A 14,120-nucleotide genomic window follows, 5' to 3' on the forward strand; every position below is an offset into this window, starting at 1 on the left:
CTTAACAATATAACTAAGGACATCACTATATCCTCCGCCCTAACAAATAAACGCCTTATCTACGCTATAGAGTACTTTAGTCAATACGACTTCTATATTCTCTATAAGCCTAGTAAATACTACGTAGTGCTCGACGTATTGTTATAGATACTATTAACTAACAACACTATAGATTTGAACGCTATAGGTGGCCTTGATGACCTTCTAGACGACTATATAGAACATTAGGCGATATATACCAGTGAACCGTTGCGCTTGCTACCTATCTAGGCATTCCCTGAACTGGCTACTAATAAGGATGTTAGTCTTAGTATTCCTATAGTCAGTATAACCTTTAGTATAGTTATATTGAATATCTATCTGGACTTCGTTAAGTGGCTACAATAGGGTTATTTCGAAGACCTTATCTAGAAGAAGACCCTTACGGTAGTCAACTAGAACAATGTACTTGCACTTGAAAATAGGGCGAATCTTCTATTTCAACTATACTGTAGCCTTCTCTAGAAGATAGGCAGCTAGGTTCCCCGCCTCTATATCCTACGCTCCTACGTGACCAACGTTTTGAACACTATTTACAACGGCAACTACCGTAGATACTAAGTACTACGAGTATATCTTAGCAACTTCTTTATCCGTCAACTTATATAGATAGTATATAAGTACGTCGACGCCTACCCTAAGTATAAGGCCAATGATATTCGTTACTACTAGCTATATAGCTTTCTATAACCGTTTATCGGTAATAAGTGCCTATATCATATAATCACTATCGACTTTATTATCGGCCTCCTAATGTCTATAGATAGCTATAACGCTGCTATAGTTATCGTTGATAAGCTTAGCAAGGAAATCCAAATCGTACCTAGCAATACGATATAGACATCTAAGGACTAGGGCAAATACCTACTCTACTGGCTTATAACAGTAAACTAGGGCCTACTAAAGATTATACTGTTAAATAGAGACCTAAAGTTTATAGTAGCACTCTAGTAGACCATTTGGCAGTCATTGGGTACTAAGCTCCTATATACAACGGTGTACTATCTAGCTATCGACGGCTAAACTAAGCAGATGATCTAGACTATCGAATCGGCTCTATAGCACTACATCTAGGCCCTTAATAACTTCTATAGATAGCTAGAGGTTATCCTACTTCTATAGTTCGAATATAATACTACCTATATAGCTATAACCGGTATATCGCCTAATAAGGTCATCAAAGGCTTTAACCTAGTTACTGTTGCTAACGTTATTGCCAACTATAACTTAAAGCCGACAACGCTACTACTATAACTACGCCTAGATATATATAACGCTATCGCTATCGTAGCTATAACGACTAAATACTACTACGACCGTCGCTATAAGGCACGCTTCTTCAACGTTGGCGACAAGGTATAGCTACGCCTCTATAAGGGTTACTCTATACCTGTAACCGGTATTATCGGCAACAAGTTCAGCTAGCAATACGTAGGACCCTTGACTATCCTAGAGCGAATTGGACGATCCGCCTACCGGCTATAAATACCACTATTATAGAGGATCTATAACGTAGTTAGCGTTGACTATCTAGAACCCTATACATTCGACCTATATAGTAGATAGCTCCTAGTAATCTATCCTATTACTATAGCCGAGTTATACATTGACGCTATTATAGCGTAACGAAAGCGCAACGACAAGCCGCAATATCTCGTTATATACTAAGGACTAGGCAGGGAGTACGATCAATAGGTCACTGAGGACCATTTGGCAACGGTAGTACTGCAAATGCTATAGGTATAGCGAGAACAACATCAATAGTATTATTGCATCGACGAGGGCGTCGATATTTTTCGTATAGCGGCAGATTGTGGGAAGCACTTCCCACAAGGCATCCAAGGCATCATTACCAGGGCAGGGGCATCCGTTACAGCCCTATAGCCCAGAGTGGCGTAGACATAGTACTGTACTTATACAAGATAGACACAGGGGTGGAGATCCGACCATCATCATCGCAATCAATCAATCTACGCATTACGCACCATTCGTGCCACACATCGTTTGCCATCCCTCATATGGCATCATATCAGCGCAAAGGACCTGAGTAGATTTCGACGGAAGCAACTGACGAAGTCGTGCAGCCAGCCACACTCCCGTCACCACCGGGTCAGGATCGGCAAGACATCCGTCACCCTTGCCTCCACCGTCGGCCTTCCATCAGCCGCTGACCTCGAGCTCAAACGTCCCCTACGCGGGGAGGACATTTTGACACCATGGCGCCAACCCCAACTCTCCCCCTGGGCCTGACGCGACTCATCCCGCGCCAACAGCAGCCCACCGCCACCGTTACCGTCGTCGTCAACTCCGCCGACGACTCAAGCGACTTGAACCTCTCAGGCGGTGCCATAGCCGGCATCGTGATCGGCATCATCGCCGGCGTCCTCCTGCTCTTGTTGTTCATGGAGGCGTGGGCGCAGCACCGCGGCGGCCCGCCCGACCCGAGCCGGCAGGGCTGGTACGACGACACCGTGCCGCTGCCGCCGGCCCGGCCGTGGTCGAGGTCGCGCTCGAGGTCGCGCTCGGCCTCGTACGGCAGCAGGCATCGCCATCGTCATCACCACGGCCGCTTCTGGCAAAGTTGGCGCCGCAGCAGGCATCGGTCGTCGACGCCGCGGCCCGTCGTGCTGGAGGAGAAGGTTAACTGTGCCGTGCCGAGGTGGCCGTCGGCGACGCATGTCTATGAGCCGGCGGCTGGGGAGAAACGGTCGAGGAGTCGGAGCCAGGAGGGGCATTATGTTAGTGGGTGATCGATGCAGGGTGGTTTGGCGGAGGCAATAATGCAAGTAATGTGGTCATGAGTAACGGTACATGATTTGATTTGATGTTTCGACTGCGAGCATGTTGTACATGCTCAGGCAGCGTTATGTGTACTTTTGGTGGTCCTGGCTGGCAGAGCGTAAGCACAAGTTGGAGCAGGCTGGCGATTGTGCGAATGCATGTACAACGTACGGATTATAGATATGTAGCAGAATCAACTTGCGCCCTTGCTGGGTACTGCATCTTGCTCCGTTCCGCACTGAGAAGACTTCCAAGCGCCAACAGTTGGCTTGAATCCGTGGCCTTCGGTTGGCGAGCGACAGAGTCATCCTAACCATTCTTCAGGCACAATGAGTGGTGGTAATCAATTGAGAAGAGCAGTAGCGCTGCTGCGAGTGAGCCCCTGCGAAGAAGGATGAGATGGGCAGGGCAGCGCCAAACATCGCAGCGCTTCCAAGCCCAGGACGGCTCGATCTCGTCACGTTCTTCCCACTGCTCACGACAAGGCTCATGAGATTCCGATGCCCCCTTCTTCTTTGCCGCCTGGTCACGGACGCGGCACCAACCATCAAATTCTGGCCAACGACAACTGACACGGCTTGAGCCACACTGCCTTTGACGGCACCAAAGGACTGCCAACAGCCGCCAGACGATGAATCCAGAAGAGGCAACGCCGCGGCGGCAACCCGAAGAAACCAAGCATCGAGGAAGTGCCTTTTCCTCATACGGATTATCTCCGTGTGCATTCGCATTTAGTAAGCTAGTACGTCAGCCTCCCTTGACCACCGTGTCACCCACACCAGTGCTTGCCAGAACATTCCCATTGGTACCATTCTCGAAGAAGTGCCGAAGCGCGCGACAAGGCCTTCTCGTCTCGAGCCCGAGCAGTTGGTATGTGCCACCGCATTGCCGGTGCCACATGGCGCTGTTGAAGCCGCATCTACACGACAGCATGCTGGAGGACTGAAATGTTCCGCGCAAAGAAAAGGCCACTTTATTGCAGCGGGTCCCATTAACTGCAGTGCTGAGCAAGTGGGCGCTCTCTCTCCCTTCTCCAGAATGGGGTTCGTCCGTCGCACCTGCAGTGCGTGACCGGCAGACTCAGTCGATCCTTCCTGCCGGACGACGGACGTGAGCTGACGATATGCGGGACGCGGGACAGAAGACATGTGGAGTGGGGGGCCCTCCCTGCAGGGTGTGCCCAAAACGGAAGTCACATCCAGCCGCCAGGATTTCCCCGCGGCATGCTCGCTTCCGCCAATCTTGATGCTTCCATCCTCATCCTGCGCGATCTCCAAGACTCCGAGTTTTCATCGCCGAGCTGTCTGTGCTCTAAATTGCTCTAAATTCGGCTCATCTTCCAACATAATCGGTGTATTGGCATCTGGTCCACCCAGGACACACAAAACCACCCGCGAAGGAGCCCCTTCAACCCAGTTTGCGTTCGCATGGGTGAATATGATTAAGCCCACGGGGCTTGTCCACGGGCCGGCTGGAAGAACGATCACCAATTTGACATGCCCTAATGGCCAAGAGAAACTATCGATTCTCCTTGCTGCCAATTCGTCCAACAACGAAGACTTCTTTTGCGATCTTGTTCCATTCCCAGCCAAAAACTCCGTGAGCTGCTTTCTCAGCTGGATCTTAAAGAGGTCCCGCCAAGACTAATTTCGGCCAATTGTCGGCAATGTTTTTACAGCGTCAGTACCCCGCCAAGACCGCCAAGGGGTTTGCACTATCGCCACGGGTTAGCCACGGGTTAGTTCGCCGGGGGTGCGGGGGGTAGCGCCAGCCCCCTGCTGGTTAGGGTGAGGGTTATGGTTAGGGTGAGGGTCAAGGTTAGGGTGTAGGTTAACTTCGTTTTCTTTTTTTTCAATTTGGTTGAGGTTTCGCAAAGTTGTTGCTACGAGTCTTTGCAATTCTTCGTTGTTGATGTTGCTCGAAGTCGTGGCGACCCCGCTCCCTCGCGGCAATTTGTAAATACTTGTAAGCGGTAGGTTCCGAAATTAGTCTTGGCGGGACCTCTTTAAGAATAACCGCTTTCTCATTCACCATCACACCGTTAAGCGCCGAGCTGCACGTTCCGACTCTGTCGCACTGCATACGCCAAGCCAATCTGGGCCATTTCCGGGGGTCGCCCGCCCTCGCAGCCGGGCCAGCACCCAATTCAGGCCAATCCGGCTCTGCCAAGGGCTGCATGGCAGCAGCCGGAGCGCCAATGGCGTCGCTGATGTGCTCGGAAAATACTATTTTTGTCTCAGCGAAGACTGTGAGCAGGTGCGGGGGGACTTGGAGCGCGGATCTTTCCAGCGAGTATCGAACGACGACCAGCGCCGATATCAACCCCGATTGGGCCAATGGCTGGGAACGTGATGTGAAGTCTGCGGTCACGCCCACTCACCGCTGGGGCCGAGAATGCCGCGATGACACTAAACTTTGACCGGCTCGCTGCCGGCCTTCGGTATAACTAAGGGCCACTTTCACCTGCCACACACGGGGACAGGATCCCTGTTGACCCCCAAGAATGCCATGACAGCGTCTCAACCTGACCCTCACCGCCAGCCTCGGTGACCAAGGGCTCTTTCGCCTTCCCAACCCTGACCCAGGAGCAAGCCGTTGCGTCCAAAATGTGCACGTACGACTACACACCGTACACCGGCTGCGGCGCCGGCGAGCAGCACTACTACATCCAGTGGGTCAAGTGCAACAGGGCTGTGGAGAAAGGGAGGTACTGTTCTTTGGACGCGTCGGTCCAGGCTGAGCAGCTCCGGAAGCTGTCGGCCAACGTCCTATCTTGTCCCCTCCACGGTCCCGTCGCAGTACAGCAGTACGTTCTCGAGCCGGCCAATGCGACAGCCCTGGACCACGAGGAGAACACTCGGGCTCGGAGCACCTCCCGCCGTCGCAATGGAGCGTCTAGGAGCAGGACTCCTGGGCGAAGCGCTGCTGCCCGCGAATTCGAGCCACTGGCTCCGCGGAGAGCGGTGCGGCAACGGAGGTCGCGACGCGGGCTCGCCGCCGAATCCTCAGACTCGGAATCATCAAGCTCCCTCTCGCCACGTTCCAGAACCGCAGACCGGGCGAGGAGGCCGGCGGAGCACGGGCTCGGGATCAGCCAGAACCACACGGCGTCCCACGGCAACTTACACCGGCGATCGAGCTCAGCCGACGTCGCCCTACCGCCTCGGCCGGCCCGTTCGATCCAGGACGGGCACAGCGAGGCCTCGCTGCCCCTCAAGCCCACTACGACGCAGGCGGATGAGTCGCATGCATCGACGAGCGGCCTTCAGCAAGCAGGCACAAGGCCTGCACTGGATGTGCCGCTTCCAGCTGGCGTCGTCGGGTTGCCGAGTAGCCCAGACATGCACCGCCGATCCAGTGTCCATCGAAGTCGGAGCGAGGGTCTGCTCAGGCAATCCGAGAATGGCCAGGTGGAACCCATCCAGCCCATCCAACCCAACACCGTGTCACCCTCCGGTGACAGCTCCCCGGATAACAACTCGGAGCTTCCCTTCAGCATGTCGACACGACGGGGGCGGAGGCCTGGTCCCCGGTCTGTTCGTGACCGGAGCGTAGACACAGCAATGCGCCGGATCGACGAGGACGTGGTCCCGGAAGAAACGGACGACGTCACGAGGGCAGCACTCGCGACAAAGCCTGCCGAGTCGAGGGGCTCAGCCACGACCTCACCGGAGCCTCATCGTCAAGTACCAGACGCATCGATCTCCTCACAGCCTGCCTCCATCCCTTCCCACGTCCCACCCGGCAGGAGATCGGGCTCTCGACCGCGTCTGGACAACCTCCAGATTCCCAAACAGGGTGCCCAATACCAGCGTGATGCCCACTCCGCACCGACAGCCACCCCTCCGGAGACGGACATCACCGCTGACCACCCCATGAGGCCTCGCACTCAGTCTCTCCGGCATGTAGACATCACACCCACCCGCCTCAACGACGAGACGTCCTCGCTTCTCAGCAACCGGTCCCGACGCTTCGAGGACCAAGTTGCCGAGGGCCGCAAGTGGGCTGCCGCGCGCGAGCACGTGCCGCCCCCAGCCGCGGTAGCGCGGGGTCCCACGACGGACGTGTTGGCGCACATGTCGCAGCTCAACCTCGCGCCGTCTTCAACCAGTGCCGCCGTGCCGGTAGCGGCGGGGCCAAGGGAGTCGGTCGACAGCGGCTACCGTAGCGGTCATCAGCCGCAGCGGAGCTCGGAAACGGTGCGGTCGTCGCCAGTTGAGATCGGGGGAGCGGCGGCGACGTCGGTGGTGGGTGGAGGAGGGGCACCAGGAAAAGGCGGTAGGAATACGCTGCAGAAATCGCCGCCCCAGCAGCCCCAGCAGCAGCAGCAGCAGCAGCAGGGGCAGGCGCAAGGTGGGAAGCCACGGCCGTTGCCGCAGCCGCTGAATCTTTCAGGGCTGCCGCCGTGTGCGTTGCCCGTCTCGTTGGTTTCGCCGGGCTTTCAGTCGGATGTGGAGGCCGGGTCGTCGGGGAAAGGGAGTAAGCCGTCTCTGCGGCAGCGGATGGGCCTGAAGAAGAAGCTCAGCGGGCTGCTGTGGGACCGCGGTGGGCAGCGGGAGGTTGGGGCTGTGGAGGGGTAATGCATCGCATGGCTGGTCGATGCTTGTGTCGATACGCCGTGTGCCACACGTTGGTCATGGACCAGCTTGGGCGCGGTGCTTGGTACTCGATGGCTTGTTTTTAGACGGAGGTATCACGGCAGCAACATCGCATGGACCGGACGGCCGGGAGGTGGGATTGACGACTTTGATGAATGACAAATACCCTTAGTCCTAGTAATTGTCCTATACCTTTTCAACAAATATATTCCCCGTTCTAGGTAACTCGACCAGCTCGAGCCTTGTGCTTGCTCATCTTCTTTAACCCATCATCCCACAATGCGCGAACTACGGCAAACCACTGAAAGACAATAGTACCTGAGTAGGTCATCCCCCTCGCCCTAGCAGATCACACATCTAGAGATTGGCATAATGCAGTACGAAGTATTGCAGTAGCACCGGTTTTGCATCTTTCTAATCCATTTAAATTGACCACCCCCTCTGACACAATCGACACAGAGTCCACCGGCGCCGGCCTCTGCCCATCCGGGGAGCCGACAATCTTCAGCGCGCTGCCCCTCTTGATGTTCACCAAGTTGAACGTCATCCGCGTGGCCGTCTGGCGATCAATGGACGGCGTGGGCGCCTGCCCATCACATAGCCCAGATCGCCCTTCCCACTTCCCGACCTGCCTGCCATCCAAATACATATCCTACGTCGAGTTCCCAATCGCCAGCTCAAAGTAGTTCACCGCCAGGTCACACTGCCCCGTCGCCACCACGTCCAGCAGCACCTGCTACACACTACCTGACCGGTGCGGGTTACGAGTCCACACAGCGTTTGTCAACAGCACCAAACCGGGGGCAAAAAAAGGTCGCAGCTTGCGCAACCCGCAAAAGTTTGGGAACTGTGAGGCTCGAACTCACGACCTTGGGATGGGACGGCCTGAGACCGACTCATATGTGATATGAGACCCACACTCTAGCCAACTGAGCTAAGCTCCCAAGCAACTGATTGGAAGATGGGCTGAACGAATTGTCTCTAATAGCGTGTCGAACAGGTCCCCGACAAAGCAAAAACGCTGGGCAATCCCGGAATCGAACCGGGGTTTCTTCGGAGAGTTGCGCGCTGCGATCATTCGGAGCCACAACGAAGCGTCCTGACCACTAGACTAATTACCCTTGACGATCGCCGAGACTGACGATGTCCGTGACGGCCGCCGCGGTCACACAATGCCCATGATGTATGACTACACTGCGCGGTGCCAAATCCACTCTCCGCTACCACCCCGTCCCGCTCATTTCTGCTTGTATTCCCCATGCTGCAACACCCCCGGGTTGTGCTCGACTTTGTGGCCGTGCTGGTCGGTGAAGAGGACCTGGCACGCTGCGTGTCAATAACGTCCTGTTGACCGGCCACCGAGGCGTGTTTGGAGACGTGTCTGGCCCGTACATACCTTGGGCGGATGCTTCACGCCCTCCTTCTCGGCCTCCTCCTTTGAGGTAACGATCTTCTCGACCTCGCCCTCGTGTCGTCCGCCGCGCGACCGGGCAAAGACGTGGTCGCCTTCATTGATGGGCTCGGCGTTCTTGTCTTTGATCTCGGACGGCATGTTCGTGGAGGAGTTGCAAATGGAACTGTGGCTAATTGGATACGATCGAGTCGCAGTTGTACAGCTGGACAGTTGCAGGTGCCTGGAGAAATCTCGGTTGCTTGTGTTGGATGGCAATGCCTAACTGAAATGGGAGCCCGGTTGTCTAGGGCGAACTGGGTGAATGGTACACTACCTAGTGCCTACGGTATGTACTGTGTAACGAGCTAGACCCTTCCCCGAAGCCAAGGTGGGTGACGTCACAAGGAAACAGGATCACCATGACGGAATTGCTTGCGCCATCCGAAGCGGCAGCAAGTCAGGGGTCGGTCTAATGATTGCATCGAGTGCAACTTTCAGCGAATGTTGGTCCTGAAGAGGAACAGATGAAACCGGCGAGGGGTCTTTATCATGCGGGTTGGCAGACTTCTTGCATTTTCTACCTGTATTTTCATCCCACTCACTCCGCTTCAGTCACCCTTTTTATTTTATCGAAGACGTAAACCCACGTGTGGTCCCGTAGATCATAAACGGCAGAGTTGTAGGCGGGCTGCTTTTCGAGGAGCAGCCACAACGCCTGCGCTCTAGAGAGATCCCGAACATCCCGAGCACTCTTCTCGCAAACCCATGTCCATGTCCATGCCCATGCCCGTGCTCATTGCCTTGCCCAGCCTTCACGCCGGCCTGTGCTGACTGCTGGACCTGCTGAGGACCGTCCGGATGGTCGGGAACATCTGCAAGCCCGGGATCTCGGGGTTCCTGAAGGTAAAAAGAAGGACGTTAGCTCACAGCATGTCTTGCCTGATCTCACAGCCAAAACAATGGCGAGAGGACAGAAATACTCACCACTTGACCGGATTCGTGTGGCGCGTAATCAGCATGCGCAGCGTGGCGTACGCGATGATGACGCAGCCGAACGCCATGGGGACGAGCCAGTACAGCGGCAGCAGGCTGCGGCTGGTGCCGAAGACGACCTCGACGCCGGGGGTGTAGACGATGAAGGTGGCGAGCGAGGCGCCGGCGAGGATGCAGTAGAACGTCTTGCGGTTGGCGAACATGTAGCGGCCGAAGGGCAGCGTCAGGCGGGTCTTGCAGGCGAACAGGTTGAACATCTGCATCGTCATGACGGCCCAGTAGTACATGCTCTGCGCCTCGGCCAGGATGTCGGCCTGCGCCGGGCCGTCGATGCCGTTGTACGGCTGCGCGTCGCGCGTCCAGTAGTTGGTCGGCGGGCCGGCGCCCCGCTGCATCGCGCGCGCGTCGCTCATCGAGATGCCCCGCGTGTGCAGCACCAGGAAGAAGGCCGTCAGCGCGCCGACCGACTGCAGCACGCCGATCTCCAGGTACGCCCACGACAGCAGCGAGCCGTCGACGAGCACCTCCGCGCCCGTGTGCTCGAACTTGTCGGCCCAGTAGTCCTTGGTGAAGAGCTGGCGGAGCCGGTGGAGGAACGCCTGGAGCTTGGTCTGGTTCTCGGGCGCGACGACGACACCGGCCTCGGCGTCAAAGTGCGCGCGGTTACGGCGCAGGGCCCGGCGGCGGAAGATGTCGGTCGTCTCGGGCGTGACGGGCTTGCGCGGCGGCAGCCGCATGAGCCCTTCCTTGGTCTCGGGGGGGTCCCAGGCGAAGGAGAGCGCGGCGATCAGCTCGAAGCCGAGGTCGATGACCAGGATCAAAATGGCGCTCAGGGGCAGCGGGATGGGCACGATGACGTAGAGCAGGTTCGGGATGACCTCGGGCATTGAGTGGCTGATGGTGTACTTGATGGACTTCTTCAAGTTCGTGAAGATGAGGCGTCCCTCGGCGATGCCGCGGACGGTGCTGGCGAAGTTGTCGTCGAGCAGGATCATGGAGGCCGCTTCCTTAGACACGTCGGAGCCGGACTTGTTCATGGCGATGCCGAGGTCGGCCGCCTTGAGCGCGGGCGAGTCGTTGACGCCGTCGCCCGTCACGCCGACGATGTGGCCCATGCTCTGCGCGCGGCGCACGATCTCGAGCTTGTGCTTGGGCGAGGTCCGCGCGAAGATGATCTCGTCCTTCATGAAGATGCTGTCCCACTCGGCGTCCGTGAGCGAGTCGATCCGCTCGCCGTGGATTACCACGGCCTTGTATTCGTTGTCGGCGATCTGGTCGAGCGGCCGCTTGGTCCGCTTCGCCACCATGGCCTTGGTTTCTCCCAGCATCAGGTTGATCTTGCGCCCGATGGCTTCGGCGGTCAGAGGGTGGTCTCCCGTGACCATGATGACCTTGATGCCGGCGGCGCGGCAGGCTCCGATGGCCTCCCGGACGCCGTGCTTGGGCGGATCCTGCAGCGAGGCGAGGCCGACGAAGACGAAGTCGCCCAGGGGATAGTTCTTCTCTTTCTTGTCAAACACGAAGTCCTCGGGGTACTGGTCGCCCGGAAGCAGCAGCTGCGCAAAGCCCAGAACACGATGGCCGCGGCTGGCCAGCTGCTCATAGACTTCGTCGTACGCCTGCTTGTGTTGGTCCGTCAGGGGCTCGCTGGCGCCGTCTGGCCCGACAAGGACGCGGTTGCACAGACGCCAGACTCGCTCCGGCGCGCCCTTGATGTACAGCGTCAACGCACCGTCGTTGTGGGCTTTCTGGTGGATTGTCATATGCCACTTTGTTTCCGAGCTGAAGGGCAGCTCGAAGACCTTGGGGAACTTTTCGGCCAGGATGTCAAAGTTGCTGAGCTGGTCGGCAGCGTAGCGGATGAGCCCGGTCTCGGTCGCGTCGCCCAGCACTTCCCGGCTGCTAACGGGGACGTCTGTGCGATCGAACTTGGCGCGCGAGCAGAGCGAGGAGATGTGCAATATCTCGGAAACCCCAGGCTTGTCGAGACTTGCCACTTTCTTTTCTTGGAGCGCGCCGTACGATGCCTCGTAGAGCTCGCCACATGTCCAGATATTGGCCACCTTCATTTGGTTCCGCGTCAGAGTGCCTGTCTTGTCAGTGGCCAGCATGGTGATAGCACCGAGCGTCTCCACGCCTTGCAGATCCTTGACGAGGACATTCTGCTTCGCCATTCGCTTGGCTGCAATGGTGAGCAGCAGAGTGACGGTGGCCGGCAGACCCTCGGGCACCCAAGCCTTGAAGCCTTGGTGTTAGACAGACGCAAAACACGGCACAAAAGGTGCAGCGAAGTGACCGGTTACGTACCACAAACTGCGAGACATTCCGTTAGCAACATGTCCAACGTTTTGCGCAAATCGGAAAGGTCAAACTCACGATGCCAATGGCAAAGTTGATGGCCAACGACACGTTATTGTTATTAACCGGGAACGAGATGCCGAAGAAGATCAGGGCCGTGATGATGGCGATGGTGGCGATGATCTTGACAAAGTTGCCGATCTCGACCGTCAGCGGCGACGTGACCTTCTTCTCGCCGGCCGTGAGGTGGGCGATCTGACCGAGCACGGTGGCGTCGCCGGTGCGGATGACGATGCCGTAGGCCTCGCCGGAGACGACCAGCGTGCTGTTGAACAGCACGTTGTGGGCCTCGAGCGGGTTCTGCATGTCGTTCTCCCTGGTGCGCTCCTGCGGCTCCGACTCGCCCGTCAGCGACGAGTTGTCAACCTTGCAGTCCGAGGCCCAGAAGACCAGGACGTCGGCCGGCGTTTTGTCGCCCATGCGCACGAACACCACATCGCCGGGCACGAGCTGGGCGGCCTCGATCTGGGCGAGCTTGCCGTCGCGCAGACACATGCACTTGGCCGGGATCATGTTGAGGAAGGACTCGAGCAGGGCCTGCGACTTGCGCTGCTGGTAGAATTCTATGAAGGCATTGATGTTGGCGACCGCGATGAGAATCGCGCCGAGGTAGGTCTGCCACGACGAGTTAGCGACGATGCGTCACTCATTGAATCAAATGAAGCACGCATGAGGACCGTGACTTGCGTTGGGAAAGTTGGCCTCGTAGTTGATGCCCAGCAGGATGTACTCCAGGATGCCGGCGACGATCAGCAGCAAATTGAACAGGCTCGTCAAGTAGTCGAGGTACTTGAGCAATGGGTGGCGCTTCTTGGGCGGCGTCAGGACGTTCCGGCCGTGCTCGCGGAGCTTGTCTTCGGCTTGCTGCGTCGTCAGTCCCAGCGACTCGGCCGGCTTGGCCAGGTTGATGCGCGTGCTGTACTTGGCCGCCACCTCCTCGGGCGCCATGAGATGCTCGTCGATGTCGACATGCTTCTTCTCGTGCTCCTGCTGGCGCTGGCGGCGACTCTGCTCCTCCGAGGTGAGGACCTGGGGGATCGCCGGGGCCTTTGGGCGCGCCGCTGCATTGTCGGTGCTGCCAGCCCGCGGAGCCCGGGGCGGCCGCGCTGGCGAGACAAACTGGATGCGCTGGTCGCTGAATGTGATGTTCGTGCGAGACCCGACGGGCGCCGCATCGGGCCCCGTCGCACTTGTCGCATTTGTCACCGCGCCATGGCTCGCTTCAGCCTTCTCCGGATCGGCCATTGCAGGACCGCAGAAGTGCGTTGAACCGCGGGTCGGGCTAGGCCACTGGGCTGGCTCGGCCACTCGTCGACCCAGATGTTTACGAACTTTTGATGCTTTGTGGTGTCGATGAAGTGATACGGATGATGAGGATGGGTGTAGGGAATACGGGAGTAATGAGTGAGTGGGCTTTTAAGCTGTTATCAAGCGCGGTTCCTCCCGAGCTCGCGTCGGGAGGAGAGCGACTTCTGGCTAGCGACTCCGAGGGACAGAGAGAGCAAAGTTCAAACGAGCGGGAAGAATTATGAAATTAATTTACTCAGGTTTTCTGGAGGGCAAACCCCCGAACAAAGGCAAGCCAGAAGCCAGATCACGCCGCCGTGCGGAGGTGGAGGGGCAAACGTAGGCCGCAGGGTGCAGTGCGGGCATCAACTACAAAACCGCCACCAACGGCGCTTGGGCCCGGGGAACCGACATGCGGGTGGGAAGCGGCGCTCACACCGTTCGGTCCTCAGTTCTTACCCGTTTCTGGCGGGAAAGACAAAGGACGAAAAAGACGCGCAGCAGCCGATGGCCAATCCCCGATGTCAGCCGCTGCCATCCGCATTCAACATCCACGTTTATTTGCTGGACGTGGCCCGGGCGCGAGTCTGGACTGGCCGAGGCCGGTACCCCGTCGCGGTCATTCTTACGTGCCCTTGCACCAAACGGAAACCACACCGCTACACTTGCGA

At 57.3% G+C, this 14,120-nt stretch overlaps 4 protein-coding genes and 2 non-coding genes across 6 annotated transcripts; 2 read left to right on the plus strand and 4 right to left on the minus strand.

Moving 5' to 3' along the window:
• The first annotated feature begins 2,197 nt into the window (after positions 1-2,197).
• THITE_2170730 (uncharacterized protein) lies at positions 2,198-2,987 on the plus strand. The gene is given in 2 exon segments (XM_003654602.1): positions 2,198-2,229; positions 2,247-2,987. 1 exon segment carries the CDS (start codon positions 2,442-2,444, stop codon positions 2,787-2,789), a length of 348 nt encoding a protein of 115 aa, XP_003654650.1. The 5' UTR covers positions 2,198-2,229; positions 2,247-2,441; the 3' UTR covers positions 2,790-2,987.
• A 2,202-nt stretch (positions 2,988-5,189) lies between these two features.
• On the plus strand, positions 5,190-7,695 carry THITE_2117780 (uncharacterized protein). The gene has a single exon (XM_003654603.1). It carries the CDS (start codon positions 5,427-5,429, stop codon positions 7,398-7,400), a length of 1,974 nt encoding a protein of 657 aa, XP_003654651.1. The 5' UTR covers positions 5,190-5,426; the 3' UTR covers positions 7,401-7,695.
• Positions 7,696-8,259: 564 nt separating this feature from the next.
• THITE_t100 lies at positions 8,260-8,362 on the minus strand. Its single transcript has one exon. It is a non-coding gene; the product is annotated as a tRNA-Met (tRNA).
• Positions 8,363-8,387: 25 nt separating this feature from the next.
• On the minus strand, positions 8,388-9,136 carry THITE_2117781 (uncharacterized protein). Its single transcript, XM_003654604.1, has 2 exons — positions 8,815-9,136; positions 8,388-8,736 (listed from the first exon to the last, which is right to left on the minus strand). The coding sequence occupies exons 1-2, from the start codon at positions 8,968-8,970 to the stop codon at positions 8,656-8,658; spliced, it is 237 nt and encodes a 78-aa protein (XP_003654652.1). The 5' UTR covers positions 8,971-9,136; the 3' UTR covers positions 8,388-8,655.
• On the minus strand, positions 8,441-8,539 carry THITE_t99. The gene has a single exon. It is a non-coding gene; the product is annotated as a tRNA-His (tRNA).
• A 487-nt stretch (positions 9,137-9,623) lies between the features above and the next one.
• THITE_125028 (uncharacterized protein) lies at positions 9,624-13,407 on the minus strand (the record flags this gene model as incomplete). Its single annotated transcript, XM_003654605.1, has 4 exons — positions 9,624-9,708; positions 9,796-12,049; positions 12,177-12,777; positions 12,910-13,407. 4 exons carry the CDS (start codon positions 13,405-13,407, stop codon positions 9,624-9,626), a joined length of 3,438 nt encoding a protein of 1,145 aa, XP_003654653.1.
• Between the last annotated feature and the right edge of the window lie 713 nt (positions 13,408-14,120).

Source organism: Thermothielavioides terrestris, chromosome 3 (genome assembly GCF_000226115.1).
Source record: "Thermothielavioides terrestris NRRL 8126 chromosome 3, complete sequence".
Classification (NCBI taxonomy): Eukaryota; Fungi; Ascomycota; class Sordariomycetes; order Sordariales; family Chaetomiaceae; genus Thermothielavioides; species Thermothielavioides terrestris.

Bases quoted from the DNA above. Each gene is read 5' to 3' on its own strand.
- THITE_2170730 (XM_003654602.1), top strand. From the start codon at position 2,442: ATGGAGGCGTGGGCGCAGCACCGCGGCGGCCCGCCCGACCCGAGCCGG.
- THITE_2117780 (XM_003654603.1), top strand. From the start codon at position 5,427: ATGTGCACGTACGACTACACACCGTACACCGGCTGCGGCGCCGGCGAG.
- THITE_2117781 (XM_003654604.1), bottom strand. From the start codon at position 8,970: ATGCCGTCCGAGATCAAAGACAAGAACGCCGAGCCCATCAATGAAGGC. The intron at 8,737-8,814 runs GTATGTACGGGC...GCAGCGTGCCAG, and splicing joins GCGTGAAGCATCCGCCCAAG to GTCCTCTTCACCGACCAGCA.